The sequence below is a fragment of the Alosa alosa genome, chromosome 13 (genome assembly GCF_017589495.1).
Source record: "Alosa alosa isolate M-15738 ecotype Scorff River chromosome 13, AALO_Geno_1.1, whole genome shotgun sequence".
In the NCBI taxonomy this organism is placed as follows: domain Eukaryota; kingdom Metazoa; phylum Chordata; class Actinopteri; order Clupeiformes; family Clupeidae; genus Alosa; species Alosa alosa.
The window spans coordinates 13,437,914-13,460,783 of record NC_063201.1 but is presented as its reverse complement, the minus strand read 5'-3'; the positions used below and the strand labels follow the sequence as shown (position 1 = coordinate 13,460,783).

Below are 22,870 nucleotides of genomic sequence, written 5' to 3'. Positions count from 1 at the left end.
TCTTTCAAATTCCCTCTGCACGCAATAGGACAGCGGCAGCGCTATGAGTCCCATGCGTTTCCCACCAGCGGAGCTAGTTGGCTAGTTCAAACATTTGGCAACTTAATAAAAGCTTAACTCGTGTCACACTGTTCGCCAACAGCAACAGATTCCATCTTATTTGTTTTCAAGTAGCAGGGAATTCAAGCCAAACCATTGCAACTCCGCCATCAATCATTATGTTAAGCCCACCTAACGACTCTATACACGATTTCATTGGCCTGATTGAGTTTCGATTTCTGGAGCTCACAAGCCAACGGAGAGTTGCTAGACTAGCCCTAGCAGCTAGGGCGCGTCTAGATTTCTAGGCTACACCAGGCGCGTAACTTAAGCGTTCCGTTCGCGACGCGTAAAATCCATTTTAGATGAATGGTCTATTTTTTTCGAACGTACCCCCCACTGTCACGTCTGGTGTAGCTACTTCCATTGATTATAATGGAAGCTAATTGTTGCAGCAGACGCAACGGGAACGGAACGCTTCAGTTACGCGCCTGGTGTAGCTCAGCCCTAAGAGCAAACCACTTCTAGCAAAGAATTAGTGGTCCTTCTGAGCATTCACCGCTAGAGGGCAGCAAAGTACTAAACAATAAAATCTTGCTGTCAACATGCGAGTCCTGAGACAGACTCTCTAAAGAGGGGTTTGACGTGGCATGTTGGTGGAAAAAAAAAATTGGATAAATGTTTTTTATGGCTCGTTGGTCTAGGGGTATGATTCTCGCTTAGGGTGCGAGAGGTCCCGGGTTCAAATCCCGGACGAGCCCTACTTTATATTCCCCTGGAGTAGAATGGCTGTGATTGACAGCTGACATAGAGGATTTAGGAATCCTAACTAATCTACAGAGGTATCTTACAAACAAATCTTTACCTTTTGGTAGGCTAAATATTATTTTCTTTTAGGGGCACTGACATTTGCCTTGTTTTAATTCCTCTGGAATCCCCCTGGTCGTTGTTTGAATTCCTTTATTCATTCATTCATTCATTCATTTATTTATTTATTTATTTATTTATTAATTAATTATAATATTATATTATTATAATAATACTTATTACATTATTATTATATTATATTATAATGGCAGGTGTGGTATTTTCTTGGGAGAGAAGGAAGTCTTTGATTCAAATGGAAGTTAAAGACTATTTCAATTCCATGGGATGATTGGGAGTAGCCTATTACCAGTAGCAGAACAATTCAGTTCAGATGGAAAGACCAATATTCTCTTCAACTCCTCTGTAGGCCTACACAGTTCATATATATATTTATAGGCCTATATATCATATATCATATCTATATATCATTGGCAATAGGGTCAGGAACCTTTGTAGTAGGCTAGGGAACTGAATAGCCTATGATGTGAAGTGAACTGGGTCCACAGATGTCTAATTGCATTTCCCCTGCCTATTACTGAACTAGCCTACTTTTTTGCAGAAGAATTTTTGTGTATGTCAGTCATATGTTAGGTCTTGCACGCCTTATGGCGACTATCTGTAGGCTAAAGTAGGAAATGCATCTGACAAATCATCTGAAAAATTGATGTAGGCCAGGTTTGCACTGTTCTGTAGCCAACAGAAGCCCATGCTGTCAAAAAACTGGATTTGACTCAATTTCCCACATGGCCAAAGTGCTACATCCGATTCTGCGCACACCTCCAGCTGGTGGTACTACCATGACAACAGGGAGATGGCTTCACTGTGATGTTAGTTGCTACAGACATGGCAGCGATAGCGATGTGATTTTTTCGAAACACCCTTGTTGGATTACTTTAATCGAAAGCTGTCGGGTTTAAACGGTAAGTATTGCTGGTCTAGAGAATATTCATTAAAGGATAGCCTCACCAGTTTGACGATTTAGCAACTTATCCCATATGTTGCTAAGTTAGCAGGCAAAGTAGCCTCATGCGTTAACGTAGTTTCCACAGGTTGTGTCAATCCTTGTTATGCCTCAAGCCACTTTTCTGTTAGTGTTAGTCTGTTAATGTTAGTGAAAGCTAATTAACAGTTATCGTCAAAGTACTTGTGCTCATACCACCATCAGCATGGATATACAAATATAAACAATGAACTGCATGAACACAACATTTCCAGTTTGAAGGTGCAGCATCAGTTAACATTATTGATCTCGATTTGCCTTGAGAGATAACCTGGCTAATCTAACGTTAGCTAACAGCAACGTTTCGACTGATGGGGTGGTCGGTCCAAAGCCATCTGCAACATTTTATTATATTGCTTGGTTGTCAGCTGGCAAGCTGCAGATCGGGAACGTTAGACACTTTTATTTACCTAGTTCTACCAGAATTATGGAACAATTTTCTTTCGTACATAGTACAAACGTTAGCCTTCAAACAAGCGAACAAACGTTCTACTTCAACAGGGTGATAGGTGAATATGTCCAGACATGCCAAAACTCGCAAAATATGAATGCGTTAATGAGAGTAAAGGAAGACAGTCAGTCAGAGACAGAGACACGCTCTAGTCTGTGACTGAAAGCTATGCGTGTGAAGTAAGAATGTAACTGGGTGTGCATTGTGTCTAACGTGTTTAGTCTTCTTCACTTGTGTCGTAAAGAAGTGCAAGTGGATATTCATTTGGGAGATGTGCCTGCACCCATTAGTTTGCACTGTCGGTACAAGGACGTGCAAGTAGCAAGTACTCCTCTCCTGTGTGGGAAGCTACTTGGATAATCCCTCTTGATGAGCAGATAGCGACAGGGACTCCATGTTCTCAGTGATATGGCAGTTCAGAGGTGTATTGTGATTGCTGTTCCATCTTCACACATAATGCCATATAGTGAGCATTACAATTTTTTTAGATTGGGGATGACCCTCTCTCATAGATCTTGCTCTCTCACTCTTTCTTGGTCTTTGTTTAGGGTCCCCTGGATTAGCTGTCTGTTCCACCTGCTCAGCAGTTAGCAATTAGGAAAGCAGCTTGGCCTGCTGCGCCCAAATCCCCCGCTGTCACATGATTAATTTGCATAGTGTGAGGATGAGTGGCCGGTCATTGGAGAACTAGGCCTGTGCCTACCACGTAACCCGCTTCTTGAAATGATCCTTGAACTCTTAGCGGCCTTGGCATGAGGTGTCATTGGAAAGTGATTCCTGATTCACTGGATGATGCGTTAGTCTAGAACTCAGCTAAAGCAATATCATATAAAAGCAATGCATCACAGTCATGTTATGTCATGGGATTATTCTAAGAACATGTAGGTAATGTGAATTATTTTGGTAACAGTATGTTTCCTCAAAACTATTAGTCCACACCTATAGGCTAACTTTTGTCATCAATGGCTTTTGTTATCAATTTACATTTAATTAGTGCAAGTATTTACTGTCTGTATCTTTTGCAGTGATGAAGCCAGTTGCTATCAGTGATCGTAGCTAGAGTATGAACATGGACTGACATTTTTTTGGACGTGAATTTGAAATAGTACTTATTATTATAGTCTTAACTGTGTGCCATAACTGAAGAAGAGTTGAAATGTATCAATTAGCCTAAAACCTCTGCGGATCCTCTGCTCTTTGGTTTAGAGGAAAGGGCCTCATCTCTCCCACATATGCAATCAGTAGCTTTACAGAGCATCCAAGGTGTTGTGTGGCAGCAGCATGACCTGCTGTCCTTCCTGTGTTGTATAGAGCTCCAGCATGTCTCTGTTCAAAGCGCGCGACTGGTGGGCCACAGTCCTGGGAGAGGGCGAGGAGTTCGACCAGGGCTGCCTGTGTGTGGGGGACGTGGACAACAGTGGAACCGGGTTTGGTGAGCAAGCATGGATGCTGGGGAGGGGAAGATTAACTCAGTGAACGAATGCAGTTCATGTTAGATAGATAGATAGATAGAAACTTGTTCAGTCACTTTATTGTGATGGTGTAGGCTAAGAGTATGTAGCAATGCAACACAGTGTGGACCTTCTTTAGTCATGTTAGCTCTTAGAGTGGTCTTCTAGATAATAATTCAAGTGTAAGCTTAATAACTAATTAAAATAACTAAATGTGAACTAAGTCTTAATGTACTTGCCTAAGGAGTCAATTATCTGTTTTTATTTTGTGGTGTGTCAACAACCTGTTGCATACACTTTTGACTGCCTGCGTGGCCATTCTCCTGCACAGATAAAGTAGTGGTGGGGAGCTACATGGGGATGCTCCGGATCTTCTCCCCTCACCTGTCCAAACCCGGCGAGCCGTCCGAGGCAGATGCCCAGCTGCTCGAGGTGCACCTCAGAGACCCCATCATCCAGGTGGAGCTGGGCAAGTTCGTCTCGTAAGTGACTACAGCGCTGCCGCCGCTGCCACTGATTTCAATAGGCTACTATACAGTGCCCGGATAAAGTATTCACCCCCCTTGGATATTTCCGCTTTTATTGCTCTTATTGGAACCTTTTTTCAATTTTTCAATAATTCAAAAATTCAATAATTAACAAAGATTTCCTCTGTAATGTCAAAGTGTAAGCAAATCTCTACAAAGTAATGTTAATTCATTTAAAATATATAATGCAAAATAAGGGATTGCATAAATATTCACCCCCCCTTAAATTGACTGACCTAAATCAACAGCGGTCCAGCCAATGGGCTACTTGCACGAAAGGCTCTGAATGTGGTCGCTTTGTTTCCGGTGGAGTGTTAACTGTGTTGTAATGGCATCTTCTGTTATATTCTGTTCTGATTTACTAGGTGCAACACCCAACCGGGTCCGTGTAGACACTAATTACATTAACAATCGGCAGGTTCAAACACACCTGGCCTATTGGTGCTAATAGTCTTACAATTGGTGAAATGGAGATCGCCTGAGTGTAATGAATGTGTATAGTATAGTAATGCAAAGACACCCGCGGAAGGTCCAGTCACTGGTCAATCAGTAGTCCGGGCTATAATTCCACCATAAAGACAAAAGAACACTCCAAACAACTCAAAAAAAAAAAAGGTTTTTGAAAAGCACAAGTGAGGGGATGGATGCAAAAAATGTTACAAGTCACTGAACATCCCCTGGAGTTCAGTGAAATCCACGATTAAGGAATGTAAGGCTCTTACACTACTCTCCACCTAGTATTTCAGACGGATATTATGCGCATGTCTGAACGAAGCGAAGAACATGCTGGGATTCTGTTCATGTGCGTGTTCTACCACGCGGAGATTCTGTTCATGTGCATCTGTGTCGTTCACACATAATGTCCGCATGTAAGCATCATATCTGAATCACCCGAAGGGTCGGACATCCATTTGACAAAGTTCTGCATATAGTGTGAAGGACATGTCTGAAAACAGCTATTGCTGTTATTCAATTAATTCACTCAATATATGAGCTGATTGGGCAGTTTAAGCAATCACAATAGCTTCTTATATATAACCATAGCATATATACCTTTAAATCATTGAAGGGATTGCAGGAACAGTCCTCAGCCAAAATGACATTCGATCCCTGAGTATAAATACACCATGTTGGTGATTCAGTAACAGCAAACTCGCCTATTGCTTAGCCTAGTATTGGGTGAGCTTAGTTATATGGCAGTGTTTCCCCTAGAAACCCCTATTTTCCAGCAGCGGTGCTGTTGATAGTAGGAAGCCCCCAAAAAAAAGAGATACATTTGAAAAAATGATTCCTGAAATGGTGACTTCTGGTGGATTTTGTGAAAGAAATGGACAGATTGAGTTACAAATTATGACATAACCATCAACACAAGCATTTACAAAGCATGATTATTGCAGTACTTGAACAGGATTATTCATGTTTTTGATAGACATCCGTGGCACCCAATAAACGGATCTGGGCATTTTTTTCAAATACGAGAAAATGAACGTTTGGTTCCCAGACCACGTCTCATTGAGAAGTGGTGGCGCTAGCCAGGCTATCTATTCACACCCCTGGTACGAATAGCCTTGGCCACACAGCTGAGCTATTCACACCCTGTGACATAACAACAAAAAGACGTTGCTCACGTGCACAAAAAACATGGCGGACATTCGTTTTTTTCGTCAGCAGAAAGTGAAGAATTCTGAAAGGTTTCGGCACTAATATCTGTTCAGATTAAGTTTTAGATTGAAAAGTTGTGTTTTATTATGACCGCCGCGCAGCGAAGCGGCGGTCATATAGGTTTAGTCAGATTTTTTTTTTTTTTTTCTTTTTCGCGATGCCCAAATTTCCGTCAATGATTCCCGGACACTGAAAAGACCGGGTACATGAAACTTGGTGGGCATGTAACCCCACATGGATAGCATGGAACCATCGTTTTTCGTTTTGATCTGTAGCCCCTGCTGGACTGGACCCCGAAAGGAGGGTAGGGCAGACACAGTTTTCTGTGAATATCTCAAAACCGTAGGGTTTAGGAGGACCATTTTTTTTGTATGTTGATCTCAAGGGGCCATATCAACCCATTCCATAACCACTCATTTCATGTATAGCGCCACCTAGTTAAACACAAAAAGTAAAAATGAGGTGTTGTAATTGAAGGTATCTGTGACCTAACATAGTCAAAACTGCACGAAATTGGAAGTGTAGGATCATTATGACACCCTCTGTATGCACGCCAAGTTTTGTGGAATTCCGTTCATGGGGGCCACACAATAAATTAATTTATGTTACTATACACCAACTGGCCTGTAGGAGGCCGGAGACAGTTTTCTGTGAATATCTCGAGAACCGTGGGGCCTAGGAGGTCCACCATTTTTATGTATGTTGGTCTTAAGGGGGCATGTCAACCCATCCCATTACCACTTATTTCATGTATAGCCCACCTAGTTAAAAATTAAAAAGCAAAAATTAGGTGTTTTCATCACAATATCTCTGGCTGACAAGGTCAAAACTGCACGAAATTAAAAGTGTAGGATCATTATGACACCCTCTGAATGCATGCCAAGTTTTGTGTACTTTCGTTCATGGGGGCCTTAAAATAAAATAATTTATGTGTACATTTAGTGACGACACCAACAAGGATTCCCGGACACTGAAAGATCGGGTACACAAAACTTGGTGGGCATGTACCCCCACATGGATAGCATGGAACTGTCATTCTTCGCTTTTGATCTGTAGCCCCCCCGGCTGGACTGGACCCCGAAAGGAGGGTAGGGCAGACACAGTTCTCTGTGAATATCTTGAGAACTGTAGGATGACCAATTTTTCCGTGATGTTTGCCTCCAGGGGTCATGTTAACCCATTCCATGTGCACACATGTGCATAAACAGATACACACGCACACACATACATTTACAGTAATCATAATGCATGACACATACTCACACAGTAGACATATGTACGCATGCATGCACATGCACAAACACACATACGCAGGGCAAACACACAAGCATGCACATACACACACACACACACACACACACCCACACACATAAACATAAATTTGTACACGCACACATGCACAATTCAAGAATTTTTCCCGGCCATCTACTCCCTGAATTTTTGGTCATTGATACCGGGACACCCGAACCACCAGGGTACATGAAATTTGGTGGGTATGTAGCCCCACTAGACTTTTACGGAAAAAATTCATTTTCGGCCCCGGTGTGTGTGAAGTATCCAAACAATGACACCTTCATTTCATTATGGCTGCTTTAGCAACACACCTTAAGCTACTGTGTAGTGGGTCCCATTTAGAAGTGGCTACTTCATTCAAGGCTTTCCTTGACTCATGGAGCTGCGTGAATGTTATTACAACTTTTCGCCACGATATGACAGTTTAAGTCCGCTTGATACTGTAAGGCGAAACCATTGGTTTCCAAAGGAGATTTTATTTGTGTGTCGCCAGCATAGCCTATTGACAATTTATGTTGTAAATAGGCCTACCTTATAATCCTACCTGTAGCTTAGGGAAGCTAACAGCTTTCTATTAGGATCTAGTTTGTTAGTTACCGCTTTGTCATAACTCCCTGATGCATGTTTGCATTTAGAATAGCCAGAGCGTGTATATCTCAATCGAAAATGAAACAATATCGGTGCCTATGGACTAGGCTGGGTGAACCCAGCCTGATCTGCCCGCTATTTATTTTTTGATTTCTTAAAAGATTGAGCTTGGTCTGATGAAAGCCAGACTAGCCATGGACCTCAGTTACACAATGCAAGGGAACATGAATCAGCCTATATTTGCACCTGAACAATAACGGACAAAAGCTCTTCAACTTTGGCCCGTTAAAATGTGTATGAACAGTCTAGCTGACGATTTCATCAAGGCCCATTTGGACATGTCAGTTATTTGCACCACTGGTTAGATGTAAAACAGCATTTCGTTTCAGACTAGGCTACTGTTACTTAATTTGTGCATTAACAATAACGTTTCAGACTACTGTTACTTAATTTGTGCATTGACAATAAAGTATTACATGAACTAAAGATGACTAAAAATCATTATGTAGAAGAAGAAACATTCACAAAAATCCATCCATCCCAAAATGACCTTTGTTTTGATAGCTGTTGAAAACGGCATGGAACTGACAGAGATGTTTTTGTTTATAAATACATAAAAATAAATAAATAAATAAATAACATTATGCTGATACCTTTGTTTTTCCCAAATACAATGTAGCTTACAGGTGTAAGTGACCTTTCATCAATCCAGTTGCAATGGATGAACTGTGATGAACTGCCCCACTTGTGATTGTTTAGAGATTTTAAAGGTTTTATAACAATGCTACATCTTCTTTGGCTATTCTACAATCTATTCACCTTTTCAGCACCAGTAGGCTACTTTCTGTGCAGCCGCACACACACACTCAGGCATGCCAAACAAGCATACACAAAAGTTTCAAGAGTGGGGGATGGAGTAAAATATGGAGACAAATTGAAGTGTGATTTATTTTCGCGGAACGGATGTACAGGACTGAGCGGCGGTCATATTTTGTACTGCTATGCGGTACATCTAGTTTTCATAATCTTGGTTCAGTGAACACATACAACTGTCAGTTTGTTAACAGAAATTTTGTGAATATGAAGTTCAGGCCTATAAAGTAAAAGTTTACCTGCAAACACCCTTTACTTGGGAAAGAAGATAGTGCAGTGGTCACAGACCAGGGTGAACATGTGGGAGACCGGGGTTCGATTCCCATGTGATGCATTTTGGCAAAGTGAGTGTGCATGTGTACCAACGTCTCTGGAGTGAAGGCGCAAAATTTGAACAAGAAATCGGTTCTTAAACGGACGTTTTGATTGCAACAATTAGCTAGTTCATGCACCAGGGTGTAAATAGCATACAGTACTATAAACACCAGGGTACGAATAGCATCCACTTCTAACTGTACATTGATGCAAACAGCATACCTTATTCAGAGTGTCTATTACACAGCTGAGCTATTCACACCCTGTTATGTAACAACAAAAAAACATGTTGCTTGTTTTTTTTAAATATTATTATTACATTGTGTGATCAATATGCCAGAATAAATGCACAGGGGTGTAAATAGCATACACTGATATTTGTACCAGACGGGGTATTAATAGAACACATTGCTGTGTGCACCGGGTTACGAATAGCATACATTGATATTTGTACCAGACGGGGTACTAATAGAACACATTGCTGTGTGCACCGGGGTACGAATAGCATACATTGATATTTGTACCAGACGGGGTACTAATAGAACACATTGCTGTGTGCACCGGGGTACGAATAGCATACATTGATATTTGTACCAGACGGGGTACTAATAGGACACATTGCTGTGTGCACCGGGGTACGAATAAAATTCACTTCTTATTGCACCAGGGTACGAATAGCATACACTGCTAATTGTACCAGGGGTGCAAATAGCCTTACCCTAAACTTATACATAAACACAAACAAGCGTGATCTCCTGTGGAATCCTGACTGCGCCATCAACGTTAGCCTACTATTATTTGTTGACATGAAACCTGGGGCCTATTGCACAAAAGCACAATTAAGACATCCGGGATAAGTTACTGAGCTGCGCTCAATGAATCCAAAACAAGAGCGTACAGGCTTAATTGGTTGCACAACGAGTAAGCCAGGATGAGCAGACACGGATTCATCAAGCCAGGTGAAACCTATCCTGGATAGGTGCACGCTCACAGCTCCCTCAAATAGACCCGCCACCGATCACAGATTCACTGATTCAGCATGGCAACTAGAGCGGCTTCATTGCTCCTTCTACGGTGTAAAGTAGGTAGCGATAGCCTTTCACAACAGCAACAAACAGCAACACCTCTGTTTAGGAGAATATTGCAACTAGTGTCACGACCACCACGCACGAAATGGTTACGGCTCCTACACACAGTTGCGTTCCGTCAATGCATGCCAGTGGGTGTTCCCGACGGTAGCTATGCAAATGACTTGAAGTAAAACCGTAATGTGATTGGTTGATGCCGTTCGTTAAATTGGCTTGATTGGCCGGTGCCGTCTGTCGGTGCAGCAGCAACAGCTGAACTTCTCAACGCGAGCGACGGGAGAAACGCGACGCGACGGACCCACAATTCAGTTCGGCAACGGATCACGTGAGCCCATGTAAAGTAAATAGGGTGCGTCTCCAGCAACGCGATGCACGCTCCCGTTACATCACATTGTCGCATGACAGGTCGGGAATGGTGATATGTAAAAGTTAAGTAATGATCACAAACGTTTAAATAATGACAGTGGGTCTAGTTATATGTGATTCCAATGTCTAGTGGGCAGTGGAATAACTATTGGTTTCCGTTTGTGGTGACTGCTGACTGAGATAAGGGATGAGATTAAATAGATCCTGGAACTTAGCCTGGTCTGGAGCAGGCTAGCTCCACAGAATAAATCGCCATGGTGACTTATACCATAACATATCCTGCTGCCCCCTATCCCGCTTTTGTGCAACCGGATCACGGGTAAATTGAGCCAGGATAACCAAGATATCCCGGCTTAATCCCTTATCCTAGTTTTGTGCAATAGGCCCCTGAACGAACGGCAGCTGTTCCTGAAGTTCACTTGTGTCTATTTATTTATTTATTTTTTTTAATTAGGCAACTTTTTTTTGCAGTGGCGCTTGATTTCCAGGAGCGGCGCTGTGCCGCTGATGATTACATTGTAGGGGAAACACTGTATGGAATAACGAGGAGACTCACTAGTTTATCATTGAACTCACTATTTGCAGCCTCCCACATTGCATTACAGTGAATAGCCTGTGTGTAGTTGAAGTATGATCGCAACAACAAATTATGGTTTAAGTCTCACTGTAAACTTTAAGCAGTGTCATGGATCATGGGTAACCATTCAATTCACCCAGTACAGATGGTATTAGCCTAATCTGCCAGTCCCCCTGCAGTCACTCAGTCAAGGTGTGGCTTATCCAGTAAACCCCCACCCACCCACCCTCCTGCTAACTGGTTCCCCATCCTGGTGAACTTCCAGGAAGTTCATTGGCTAAGTCACACACAGGACGCAACTGTCACCTGTGTGCATCATTGCCAGATGCCTACTAGACTTTCTTTTCATTGCCTTGGTTCTCTGCTGGTTGTAAACACTTATACTACTAATTTCCCAGTTGAAGGATACTTAAAAAGAGTCACAGTAAATTATATAGGGCCCTTATCTTAACGATCTGAAACGCAAGTATTAAATGCAAAACGCAAGTAGCTTTGTGGGCAGATCTTGCTATTATACCATGAGAGTACCGTATTATGAAGTAGCTACGTTACTCATAGGTGTGGTTTGGGCGTAACGTGCAATAAACCAATCAGAGCGTCATCTCACATTGCCTTTAAAAGCAGGCACGCTTGTTCCATGGCGGATTGCTATTATAATGGCTGATTTGCCAGGCGCACGCCAGTAGCGGTTCACAGCCGAGGAGACCGACGTTCTCGTTAGGGCTGTAAAAGACAGAGAAGTGGCATTGTTTGGGGATGGGAGAAACCCACCCAAATTAGCTTCGGTTAAACAGGCGTGGGAGGAAATGGCCACAATTGTTTCCGCGGCTGGCATTTTTCTTTTTGACAAAATGTTAAGAAAGAAATGTCACAAAGACATACTTTTTCGATTAAGTCCTCTAATATTTACTCATTTATGTCATCAACACATCCATGATTCATGGAAATGTTGTGTAAAACACAACATGCTACAAAGAATGCTGCGACTTTTTGCGGACTGTACTGTAAGTGCCTCCTGACCTATCCAAACACCTGAAGCACATCTTCAGTATGCCAAATTTTTTTTACATTTACATTACACTGCGTGTTTGTGTGTGTTTTCCATTAAATAGCATAGATCTCTGAAGTTCGCCTACAAAAAAGAACCAAAACGGCCATCTTTGCCCATATAAGGAGATCCGGTTATTAATTGAAGCTAACTACCTATGGCAAGTTGCATTTAAAGTTAGCTCTGAGGTAGCAAAAATCTAGGGAGAGATAAGGCAGACCCTCTCCCTCCCGCGTCTAATTCTCTGTCCTAACGGCCCGTGTCCATTATCGCGTCAAAGCCCACCGCGCCGCACATAGCCCATTCATTTCCTATGGAGAGCGGCAAGGCGTGGTTTACGCTTCCGCAATGCTCCTTGGGAAGGCGGTGCGGCCATTCGAACAGAGGCGGCGCGTCAAGAAGTGAACTTTATGCAAATGAGAACGGTTTCTCAACTTTATGCAAATTAACTTTATGCAAATGAGAACGGTTAACGCAGGCGTTTTTTTTAATGAAAATATATTAAGCCATATAGTGGCAAAGCCGTTAAGTTTAGAAGAAGTTTGCCACTGTACCCTATCAAAAAGACCTTGTTGGCGACTTGAACCAAGACAGAATGTGCTTTGGAGGAACATGTCAGTGATATTTGTCACTTTCAATAAAATATGTTAACAGTAGTAGGCTACCTCCACTTTAGTAGACTACGTTAGCTGGCATTGTGTAATTACATAAAATAAAACGTTACACCATACACTTTAGCCTATACAGGCCCACAAGCGGCAACGGGAGAGAGGGCTAGGCGTCTGCAAGCAATAATGGAGACGTACCGTAAGACATACTCCATCTCACTGTGCAATAAAAAATTATGAGCGCAACTTAACCGCCTTGTGCACACGCTACTGTACATTATTACCAAACATGCGCCCTTAAAATAGCATCTGAATAACGCGCCTCTGACTTTAGACTAGGTTTTTCCTGTGTTTTCTGTGGCGGAATTGTTATCTGAAACTGCAAAATAGCACCAGAGAACGTTTGCGCCGGAATACGCCACCTCTTTTCGCTGAACCACCCCCGGGAGCGCAAGTTCATTCCCTAACTTACCAACGTGCGTCTGTGGAGGTAAAAGTCACTGAGCGTCGGTTGCAAAATAGGAATGATACAAGAGAGAGTGTACAAAGTCAATTGCGCGTGAGTGCACGATAGGGCCCATAGAGTGAGGTTTGAAATAACTTTGTGCATAAGGTAAATGTATGGACTCAAGCAAGCAAGCAAGTTGGCAACTTCTACTTTTTTTTTTTGTGTGTTTTAAAGGAACCAATTCTGGCAACTTCTACTTTTTTTTTGTGTGTGTTTTAAAGGAACCAATTCTGGCAACTTCTACTTTTTTTTTGTGTGTGTTTTAAAGGAACCAATTCTGGCAACTTCTACTTTTTTAAAGTGGAGTTAGGAATGTGCAGCTGCCAAGCTACCTTGCAAATTCCACTTGCCAAGTTTGTCGTGTGTCAATTTTTAAAAAAGAAATTTTACGAAAGAATGAAGGACATGGAGAGATGAATTGTTTGTTTATCTATTGTGGGCACCTAGGGCCTCCGGCTCGACAGCTGTCCAGATCTTCCGCACAGCGCATGACTCCTACAGCTTAAGGCTGTTTGTTTGTGTTTCGTGATTCTTTCATGATTTCTGTCATTGCCACCACGCTGGGGTGTATAAATGGAGTAATTGCAGGAAACACATTGTAAGTGTTGTCTCGGCTCGCCCACAGACGCTGAACAACAGCCTGTTTGCTGCTCTGCGGTGTGGGGCCACATTTCCAAACAGCTCCAGGGCTCAATGATCCTCTCCCGTTTTATCTTCCCCAGAACAATGTCTCTAGGCTGGGAGACGTGACATGTCCAGCCTGCCTGGCCACCACTAAGCATATGTGAAAACCTCAGATTAAACATGCAGGCCTGGGAAGCTGTCCTCCCCTATTTAGGCTCAGCACTTTGAAGTGTGGCCAGTGATGGCCTTGCGCTTGGGACTGCGTGGCTCTGGTGTTAGTGGGGCTGCTCGCTTGCTCGCACGCGGTACTTGGAAGAATGTCAGCAAGGTTAAAGAGGTGCTTAAACAGATGAGTGTTACTCTGCCCTAACCCGCACTACTTTTAGGACCTAAACTCTGTAACCTTGCCGTGTGTGTGTGTGTGTGTGTGTGTGTGTGTGTGTGTGTGTGTGTGTGTGTGTGTGTGTGTCGCTATTCTTCTCTTATGGTTCCATCTCTTTCTCCAGGTGTTCAGAACTCCTTCACCTGGCTGTGCTGCATCCCAGGAAGGTCTCCGTCTATGCGGTATCAGGTAAGGCCCATGCACGTGCCATGCAGTTGTTCCACGTGGTACTAGTCCTGAACTTTATCAAAGTACCACTCACCTTGCCGTGCTTTTGTATTTGAAATGTTTCAAATACACTTCATGTCTTAATCATAACAGGGAGGTTACACCGGATGCGCCACTGAAGCGCTCTGTTCGCTGTTTTACTGTTGTGTAAAAATAGTTTTAGAGGACTGGTCTTTTTTTTTTTTTTTTTTTAATGCATGCGCCGCTGTCAGTCTTGTGTAGCTAGTTCCATTCTCTATAGTGGAATGTACTTGTTGTAGTATACCCTACACAAACGGAGCGCTTCAGTTACACGCCCGGTCTAGCCCCTCACAGTTAATCATCTCCACTCGTAGCTACACCTGATTTGTCCATAGCGGTCTCAAGGTGTGTATTGGAGTACACTGCTCTCTCTCTGAGACTAAGTTCAGGAGTGTTTTTGCTCCTTTTGAACCAAAAGCCTCCTCCTGCCAATGTGACTCTGTGTCCACCCATTTCTCTGAAGCTCAATGTTCTTTGACATGATCTTAATGATAATTAGCTAAAACGTTCATGATCTAAACCTTACGTGACTGTGTGCCCTACCAGGCTTTCACTCTCCAGTGTCCCAGAGCTTTTAAGTGGCTGATTTGGTGGTTTTAGATACATTTCGGATGGTCAATGTACTACTACTATTGAAACCTCACTTCCTGTGTTTCTCCTTCCAGGCATGGCTGGAAACGTTGAGCACGGTGACCAGTACCAGCTGCGGCTGGTGTACGAGCACAACCTGCAACGCACGGCCTGCAACATGACCTACGGGTCCTTTGGAGGAGTCACAGGTAGAGGAGCCCTTCAAAACACTCAAATCTTCACAATGTATTCTCCCATACACTCACTCATCTAGTATAGTGTATATATACTCTTTTGATCCCGTGAGGGAAATTTGGTCTCTGCATTTATCCCAATCTGTGAATTAGTGAAACACACTCAGCACACAGTGAACACACAGTGTTCATCTGCTCTCTCTCTCTCTCACACACACACACACACACACACACACACACACACACACACACACACACACACACACACACCTCCCTAGCCTTACACATTCACTCACAAAAGCACACACACATGCACACTCTTACTTAGACTGAGTTCACTTTAATCCCCATAAAACACTCACTGTACCCTCCATATAAGGCGGCCTCTCCTGACTTTTATTTGTAGTAAGGAGAGAGTTCTTAAAGTATTCAGTGATTCAGCTGCTTTGAAACGCCAGTTCGCTGTTTGGATGCCAGTCTAGTGCTGAGGCTGAAATAACAGGCGAGCCAGAGTGGGCCAAAACACCTCATCAGGCTCCAGCGCAGAGCGCGTCATGTAATGTGGAGCTGGGGCCGGATGGGCAGGGAGGGGTGGAGGCTCAGGTAGGCGTGTGTCCGCTTACACCCCCCCCCAACCCCCCGAGAAGGAAGGCATGCCGGGCATCAAATCAGCCCTGAGTAAACTTTCCATACACACACATGCACGCACACCCATGCCCACACACATACAGGACGCTAATGCGTCATATCACAGGAGTGAACACAGGGAGACATCCTCCCTCTCTCTCTCTCTCTCTTCACACACACATATATACACATATATCTACACAAATAAACACACACACACACATTCTCACACACACACACACACACACACACCACCCACCCACCCACCCACCCACCCACCCTCTCGCGTCCTTGTAAGCATGCGTCCCTCTGCCTGTGCCAGGCTACATTCTCAGGCTTTGGCAGTGGCGGTGAAAAGCGGGCCTGTTCCCCTGGCAGCCTCTTTAGTCAGCCATGACAGGGACACGGGCTTGTTCCTGCCACTCCACGTCCCCCTCCCTCAACAATATAGCCCTTATTTCATTATAGGTGTGTGTGGTTTAATTATTTATTTTTTTGTTGCTTTACACATTTCCCTGAACCCCTTAAAAAGGCCGTCTGAGCCAGCGACGGGCCACGGATATGAATTAGTTTTTATTAGAGGAGATGTTTAAAGCTGCTTTTCTTGGACGGTGTGAAGATGGAGGGAAATATTTCTACCCTTTTTTTTTTTCTCTCACTCTTTTTTTCAAAAAAAAAATTCTGACACACCTAAGTGTGAACGATCGTAAAATGATCATGTTTGGCTTTACTGTGGCGGTCCTGTATGCTGTTCTTCTCATTTTCTTTATTGCATTCTTTCTCTTTCCTCCTCTCTCTCACTCTTTCTCTCGTGCTCTTTCTTTCTCCTTTAAGCTCTCTTTTCATTAACCTCCTTTTCAGAGAGTGCTGTCTCTTTGATCCTCCCTCATTTGGATGAAGTGGATGGATTAAAATAACGCGCCTATAAATAAAGCCAGTGCCATACAACTCCTTAAGCGGATCTCAAGTCTTAAGTCCACCCCTATGGACGTAATCATATCACCAAACACCAGGGGGCAGCAAAGCCTCTCCTCTGAGCTCATTCATCCTCTGCTACCCTCCTCCTCCCTCTCGCTCTCGCTCTCATTCTCACCATCACAAATCCAAGTTCACTCCAGCCTGTAGACACTGAATGAAGCTCCTACAAATAACTGCTCCTAGGACAAAGGGGTAGTTTGAAGAGGAGGTGTTGTATGTGACTTTACCAAGTTATGTTTCTGACATGCATAACCGACTGAGACCACTATTAAGTGCTCAGACTGAAGGCCCTTTGCATTAACTGGCAGCAATGAACGCTTGCTTGCTCTCTCCTCTCCACTTTTATGGTTTCTCTCTCTCTCTCTTTCTCACTCTCTTTCTCTTTGTGTGTGTGTGTGTTTTGGACAGAGTGGATGGGATTCAGAGTGAAATTGGGAGTTCATAAGTGCCTGCTTTATAACAGTTGAACGGGAAGTATATATACTCTTTTGATCCCGTGAGGGAAGGCCCCCGCGGTATAATCTTAGTAATAAGTGCATTAATGGATCCCCATGTGCTGTGGCTGCGAGAGCGAGGGAGAGAGGGATGGAGAGAGAGGGATGAAGACAGAAGGAGGGAGGGATGGAGAGAGAAGGAGGAAGAGAGGGATGAAGAGAGAAGGAAGGAGAGAGAGTGATAAAGAGAGAGAGATGGAGAGAGAGAGTGATGGAGAGAGAGAGGTGGAGGGAGAGCGAGACAGGGAGAGAGAGGGAGGGAGAGAGATGGAGCCAGCCCAGGTCCCGATCCCTGGCAGTGTGGCCCTGGCCGGGGCCCCGTTGGCTTGGGGTGGCTCTGGGCTCCAGGGCCCGGCTGCAGGTGCAGACTGAGTAGACACGGAGGGGGATGGACGTACGGGGTGGAACGGCCCACGCAAGGCCGCGTGCGGAGAGGACTGCTGGGTGGCCCTGTTCTGACCCAAAAAGCCAGCCTGGCCCTGCAATTATACTACTTAGAGTGGTAGCTGGAGACCTGCCATTGTACACACACACATACACACACACATACACATACACATACACACACAAACATTTGCTCTCCTAACTCCCACACACACACACACACACACATATGATTATGCATAAGCTCTCTCTGTCCAATTCTCTTTCTCTCTCTCTTTAACCACACACACACACACACACACTCTCTCACACTCAGACACGAACACATATGCAAATAGTCTCTCTTTTTTCCCTCTTTCTCCCATAATGGCTTTTGCTTTCCCTCCTGCCTGCTCTCCACCACACACACACACACACACACACACACACACACACACACACACACATTGCTTTTGCCACACACACACTCAATTTTTACTCACATATTCACACATATCAAGCCCACTCAACACTTGCCTGCCGGCAATACGCTTTTATTAATTGTGTGGGTATTGTATGTGTGTGTGTGTGTGTGTGTGTGTGTGTGTGTGTGTGTGTGTGTGTGTGTGTGTGTGTGTGGTGGTGGTTCTCAGTGACCCTTGTTGATGAGTGTGTGATTTTTAATAGCGCAGAGAGACCTAATTACAGCCCTCCTGTCAAATGCCCTCTCTTCCCCCTCCTCTTTCTCTTTCTCTCTCTCTCTCTCTCTCCCCTTCTCCATCTCTCTTTTATGGCACATTGTGAGGGTTTTTCCCCATCTCACAGCAGAACAGGCTCTCATTTTCTGTGCCATAAAGTGCAGATTTGAATGGGTGCCACGCGTTCTATAAACACTGTTAGTCTAAAGCGAGGGGTCTGGTGGTGTGTGTCCCCGGCCAGTGTGGGGAGGTGTTAATGCACATATCAGATTCGTCAGGAGGAAGTGATCACAGGGCCCCCCCCCCAAATACCACCACCCCCCCCACCCCCGCGCCCGCCCCCACACACATAACATATGGCCTGTAACCCCGCGGCCCCAGAGCCCTGGATAGGCCCTGCTGGAGGGGGCAAATTAGGGGTACAAATCATCTGGATGGATTAGTGCTCCCGCTGGGGCACTGGCCCCGTTACTGCAAACGGTTCTTTGTCAAATATAAAGAATGGCCAGTAAATGGGAAGTTATGTATTAAGTTACATTACATTTGTTTTCCAGTCAGCAGTGGTGCAGTGACATTGGTGTATAAGTGCAGTATAATTGAAGTGATTGTATTGTATTACAGTAAAAATAATAACTCATTAATATATATTATAGATGAAATATAGAAATATAAGACCTCCATCTGTGTTTTGTGGTCAGCAGCGGAGTAGTGACTCGTGGTGCGTGTTTTGCAGGTCATCACTTCATTTGTATCCAGTCGATGGATGGGATGCTGATGTTCTTTGAGCAGGAGACCTACGCTTTTGGACGCTTCTTGCCGGGCTTCCTGCTCCCGGGGCCGCTGTGCTACTGCGCCCACACCGACACCTTCCTCACGGTCTCCTCCGCCCGCCAGGTGGAGAGCTATAGGTACAGACACACACACACACACACACACACACACACACACACACACACACACACACGGGTCTAGGGTATTCTAATCACTCATGAGCTGAAGCTTAGACCACAACGTAACGTTAACGCAAAAATCCCAACGCTATGCTACACACTGGACCTGGATGTACCAACGTGGAAGTAGAACCTACCCTGTGTGAATGCAATGTGTGTGTGTGTGTGTGTGTGTGAGCTTTGGCAGAGCTCCAGTGAGCGGTCACTTACCTGTGGCTCTCACTGACCCAGTATAGCTCTCGACGTGGCTCTTGATTAGCCCAAGCGTCGATGTTTGCGGAGTTCAAGTTTTTGTTGTTGTGGTGGTGGTGTGACAATCCAAAGTAAATGCAAAAACAAAGGTAGTCCTTGTTTGCCGTGCTCACCAGGCAAACGCCCGAAAGGCAAGCCTCAGGCAACCAGTTTTTCACAAAGGCCTGCAAACTAAGTGTGAGCCAAGGACTCTGGACAGGTGGCCCAATTAACCCAATTAGCCACAGGTAGTGACATCACTGAAGCCCAGCATGTAAGTCAGTGCTTGCCCTACCATGTGACCCTAACCCATCCTAAACACACACACACACACACATACACACACACACCACACACACACACCACAGATATGGATATGGGTGATGACTATCCCGTCCTGTGTTTGTCCAGCATGTCCTCATGTACCTCTACTTCCACTAACCACTATGTACAAACCACACCAACATCAAATCCTGACATTTTCCACCGGACATTTGGCCTCATAATTTGTATCTATCTTTCATCATCTCTCCTCCATAACCATTGTGGACAGGAAAGCTGCCCTGAAGGCTTTCTCCCCAGAACACTGGAACACTGGAACACTGGAACACTGCTCTGGAGAGTTCTTGGACATGAACATGGCTCTTGACATGAACATGGCTCTTTCCTATGCGTTCCATGAAACTCCACCCCTATTTCTTCTCAGTAGCGCATGTGTCTAGACTAGAGTTTCAAGAGAACGAGAGAAAGAGAGAGAAAGAAAGGAAAAGAACGAGAGAACAAGGGAGGAGAGAGGAAGCAGTAGAGAGTCAAGGCTGGAGGAGGCGTGACGGACTAACAAAAGCAATGACGGAAAAGAGAGAGAACAAGAGAAAAGAAAGATGGGAATGAGCCAGCCAGCGAAAGAATGAAAGAAGGATTGGCGAGCTCCAGAGGCGGAGGCAGACACACATGTCGGGGCCTCCCACCTCCGCATCAGGCCTGGAGAATGCGGCCGTGGCACAGCGCAGCGCAGCGAGCGGGAGGCCATGTTCATTTTCCATCTCATGCCACTGACCACATCCGCCGCCGTCGCCTCCTCCAGCATGTTTAAATAAGAGGGCATGTGAGCGGAGTGTGGAGGTGGGGGGAGGGGAGGGATGGAGCGAGGGAGGAGAGGAGAGGAGAGGAGAGGAGGAGGAGGAGAGAGAAAGCGGGTAAAAATAGTGGATATTGGATACTGCAGATGGCAGATTGGGTGTTGGGCTAGCCTGCTCCAAACAGCAGAGGAGCGCTATTTCCACAGCTGAGTCTGGTTAGGCCGGCGATAAGTGAACGTTTTCGTGTCCTAATGAAATTTCCACTCATTGATCGCCGGGCCGCGTCGGAGTGGCCCGTTTATTTTTCCTGCTCCCGCGTTCATCGCCGCCCCGCAATAATAGGAGTCGCCTTTCGTTCCCAAACACGCTCGGAGACAGACGGCCCGTCCAGCAGAGATAGAGGAAGCGGCAGAGGAAATATAGGATATGAGCTGTTTATTGTGTCGAGCTCTCATACATGACACCAGGCCTTTTTCCATATCGGGAGAATCTCCAGATGAGATAGCGGCCCTGGAAATGCTGACATCACCTCTCTGACTGCGCCAACTGTATATATTAATTTCAGTCAAAATAATTACGGGAAAAGGATCTCCCTGCGTCCCAAGTTCATGCATTGCAGAACTTTTTCGAGACAGGAGAGGTGGAATGCCGCGTTTTTATTGCAGGGGGTTTGTCTAATCCGCATCGAGGCCCCAACTGTAAAAACGTCTTGCGGGCAGCTCTGTCTTGACCGGGCCCTCCATGGCATAAATCAAGCCTGGAGAAAAATCTGCAAGCCCAGGGAGTTTATTTAGCCTGTAAAGTTGTTTTTCTCAGCAGCTCGGGGTTTGGATAGAGGGGGATTTATGTTTGTGTGTGTGTGTGTGTGTGCGCATTGTGCCAGCTCGACCCAGGATCCTCTTTCATATAAATGACTGGGCGCTGTTTCCTCTGGCGGGATGTCCCGCGCTGGCTGTTGAATGATACCTTCGCTCTGCTTCCACCTCTGTGCACTAAGACACACACACACACACACACACACACACACACTCTCACACCCTTGCCTGCTCCACCCACTCCTGCATCCACCGCCTCCATCTTGGCCATCTCACATGATTGCAGGGCAACCATCCAGGGCAGCCCAAACAGGGCCTTTGGCACCCCTCGCCGGGGCTTAAAATATGTCCCCCGAGGCTTCCGAGAATGGGAGGCCACTGTTGCCAGTGTTAGTCCAGCGTTAAACCCTCATTGGCTTTTCTTGGTTCGATGTGGTGTGGTTTTTACCCGTGTGTGTGTGTGTGTGTGTGTGTGGGGTCGTCTGGTTACCTGGGCCTACCTGGGGGAAGGAAAAGAAACCATGTTTTTCTTTTCACGGTTCATGCTTGCCCACGTCGCTCCTGAAACATGGCACGTATTGATTGAAATAACAAAATGGTTGTGTGTGTGTGTGTGTGTGTGTGTGTGGGTGTGTGTGTCTGGAGAGCAGAGAGAAAGGTGCACTCTTCGTTTTGGCTTGTTCCTTCTGGTTTCCATAACATTACACACGTTCGCGTTTTGATAGCTTTGGAAAGTCTAACTCCTTCAGAATTCTGTCTTTTGTTTTTCATCCAAAAAACTCCGAACCACCCACATCCCCACACATGTGCACCATACTTTCACAGACACACATGCAGAACACACACCCACATACACAACCTCACGTTTTTCACAAAACATAAACACGCAAACACACACACACGCGCTGTGTGAGTGCTCCCCGTGGGCTGGTAGGTCGGCACGACCGGCTGAATGTCTGCACACACTCAGCGCGTGCATGTCTCTGAATAATCAGGCAGGAGTGTTTCTCAGGCCAGCCCGAGCGCTAATGACTTTCTGCGCGTTTGGCTCGGGTCAACGTTGAGCAACACCACTGCCTCAGCTGCGTTTACATGAGCACGGCCAAGCTCCACGTTCTCACCCGACTTTCAACTGGTCAGCAAGAGAGAGAGAGAAAGAAAGAAAGAGACAGACAGACAGACAGACAGACAGACAGACAGACAGACAGACAGACAGACAGACAGACAGACAGACAGACAGACAGACAGACAGACAGTGGGTTAGAGAGACAGACTCCGAGAGAGAGAGAGAGAGACAAACAGACAGACAGAGAGAGGAGAGAGAGGGACAAAGGCAGACAGACAGAGAGACAAGG

At 45.1% G+C, this 22,870-nt stretch overlaps 1 protein-coding gene and 1 non-coding gene across 2 annotated transcripts in view; both read left to right on the top strand.

The window, feature by feature from the left end:
• The first annotated feature begins 728 nt into the window (after nt 1-728).
• Nucleotides 729-800, top strand: trnap-agg. Its single transcript has one exon. It is a non-coding gene; the product is annotated as a tRNA-Pro (tRNA).
• Nucleotides 801-1,707: 907 nt separating this feature from the next.
• Nucleotides 1,708-22,870, top strand: part of bbs9 (Bardet-Biedl syndrome 9) — a 159,601-nt gene continuing 138,438 nt past the window's right edge. The window contains exons 1-6 of the mRNA XM_048260719.1: nt 1,708-1,826; nt 3,669-3,789; nt 4,140-4,290; nt 14,392-14,456; nt 15,182-15,295; nt 19,174-19,348. Of these exons, the coding sequence (XP_048116676.1) occupies nt 3,678-3,789; nt 4,140-4,290; nt 14,392-14,456; nt 15,182-15,295; nt 19,174-19,348 (617 nt within the window). The 5' untranslated portion in view covers nt 1,708-1,826; nt 3,669-3,677. The remainder of the gene's footprint in view (nt 1,827-3,668; nt 3,790-4,139; nt 4,291-14,391; nt 14,457-15,181; nt 15,296-19,173; nt 19,349-22,870) is intronic.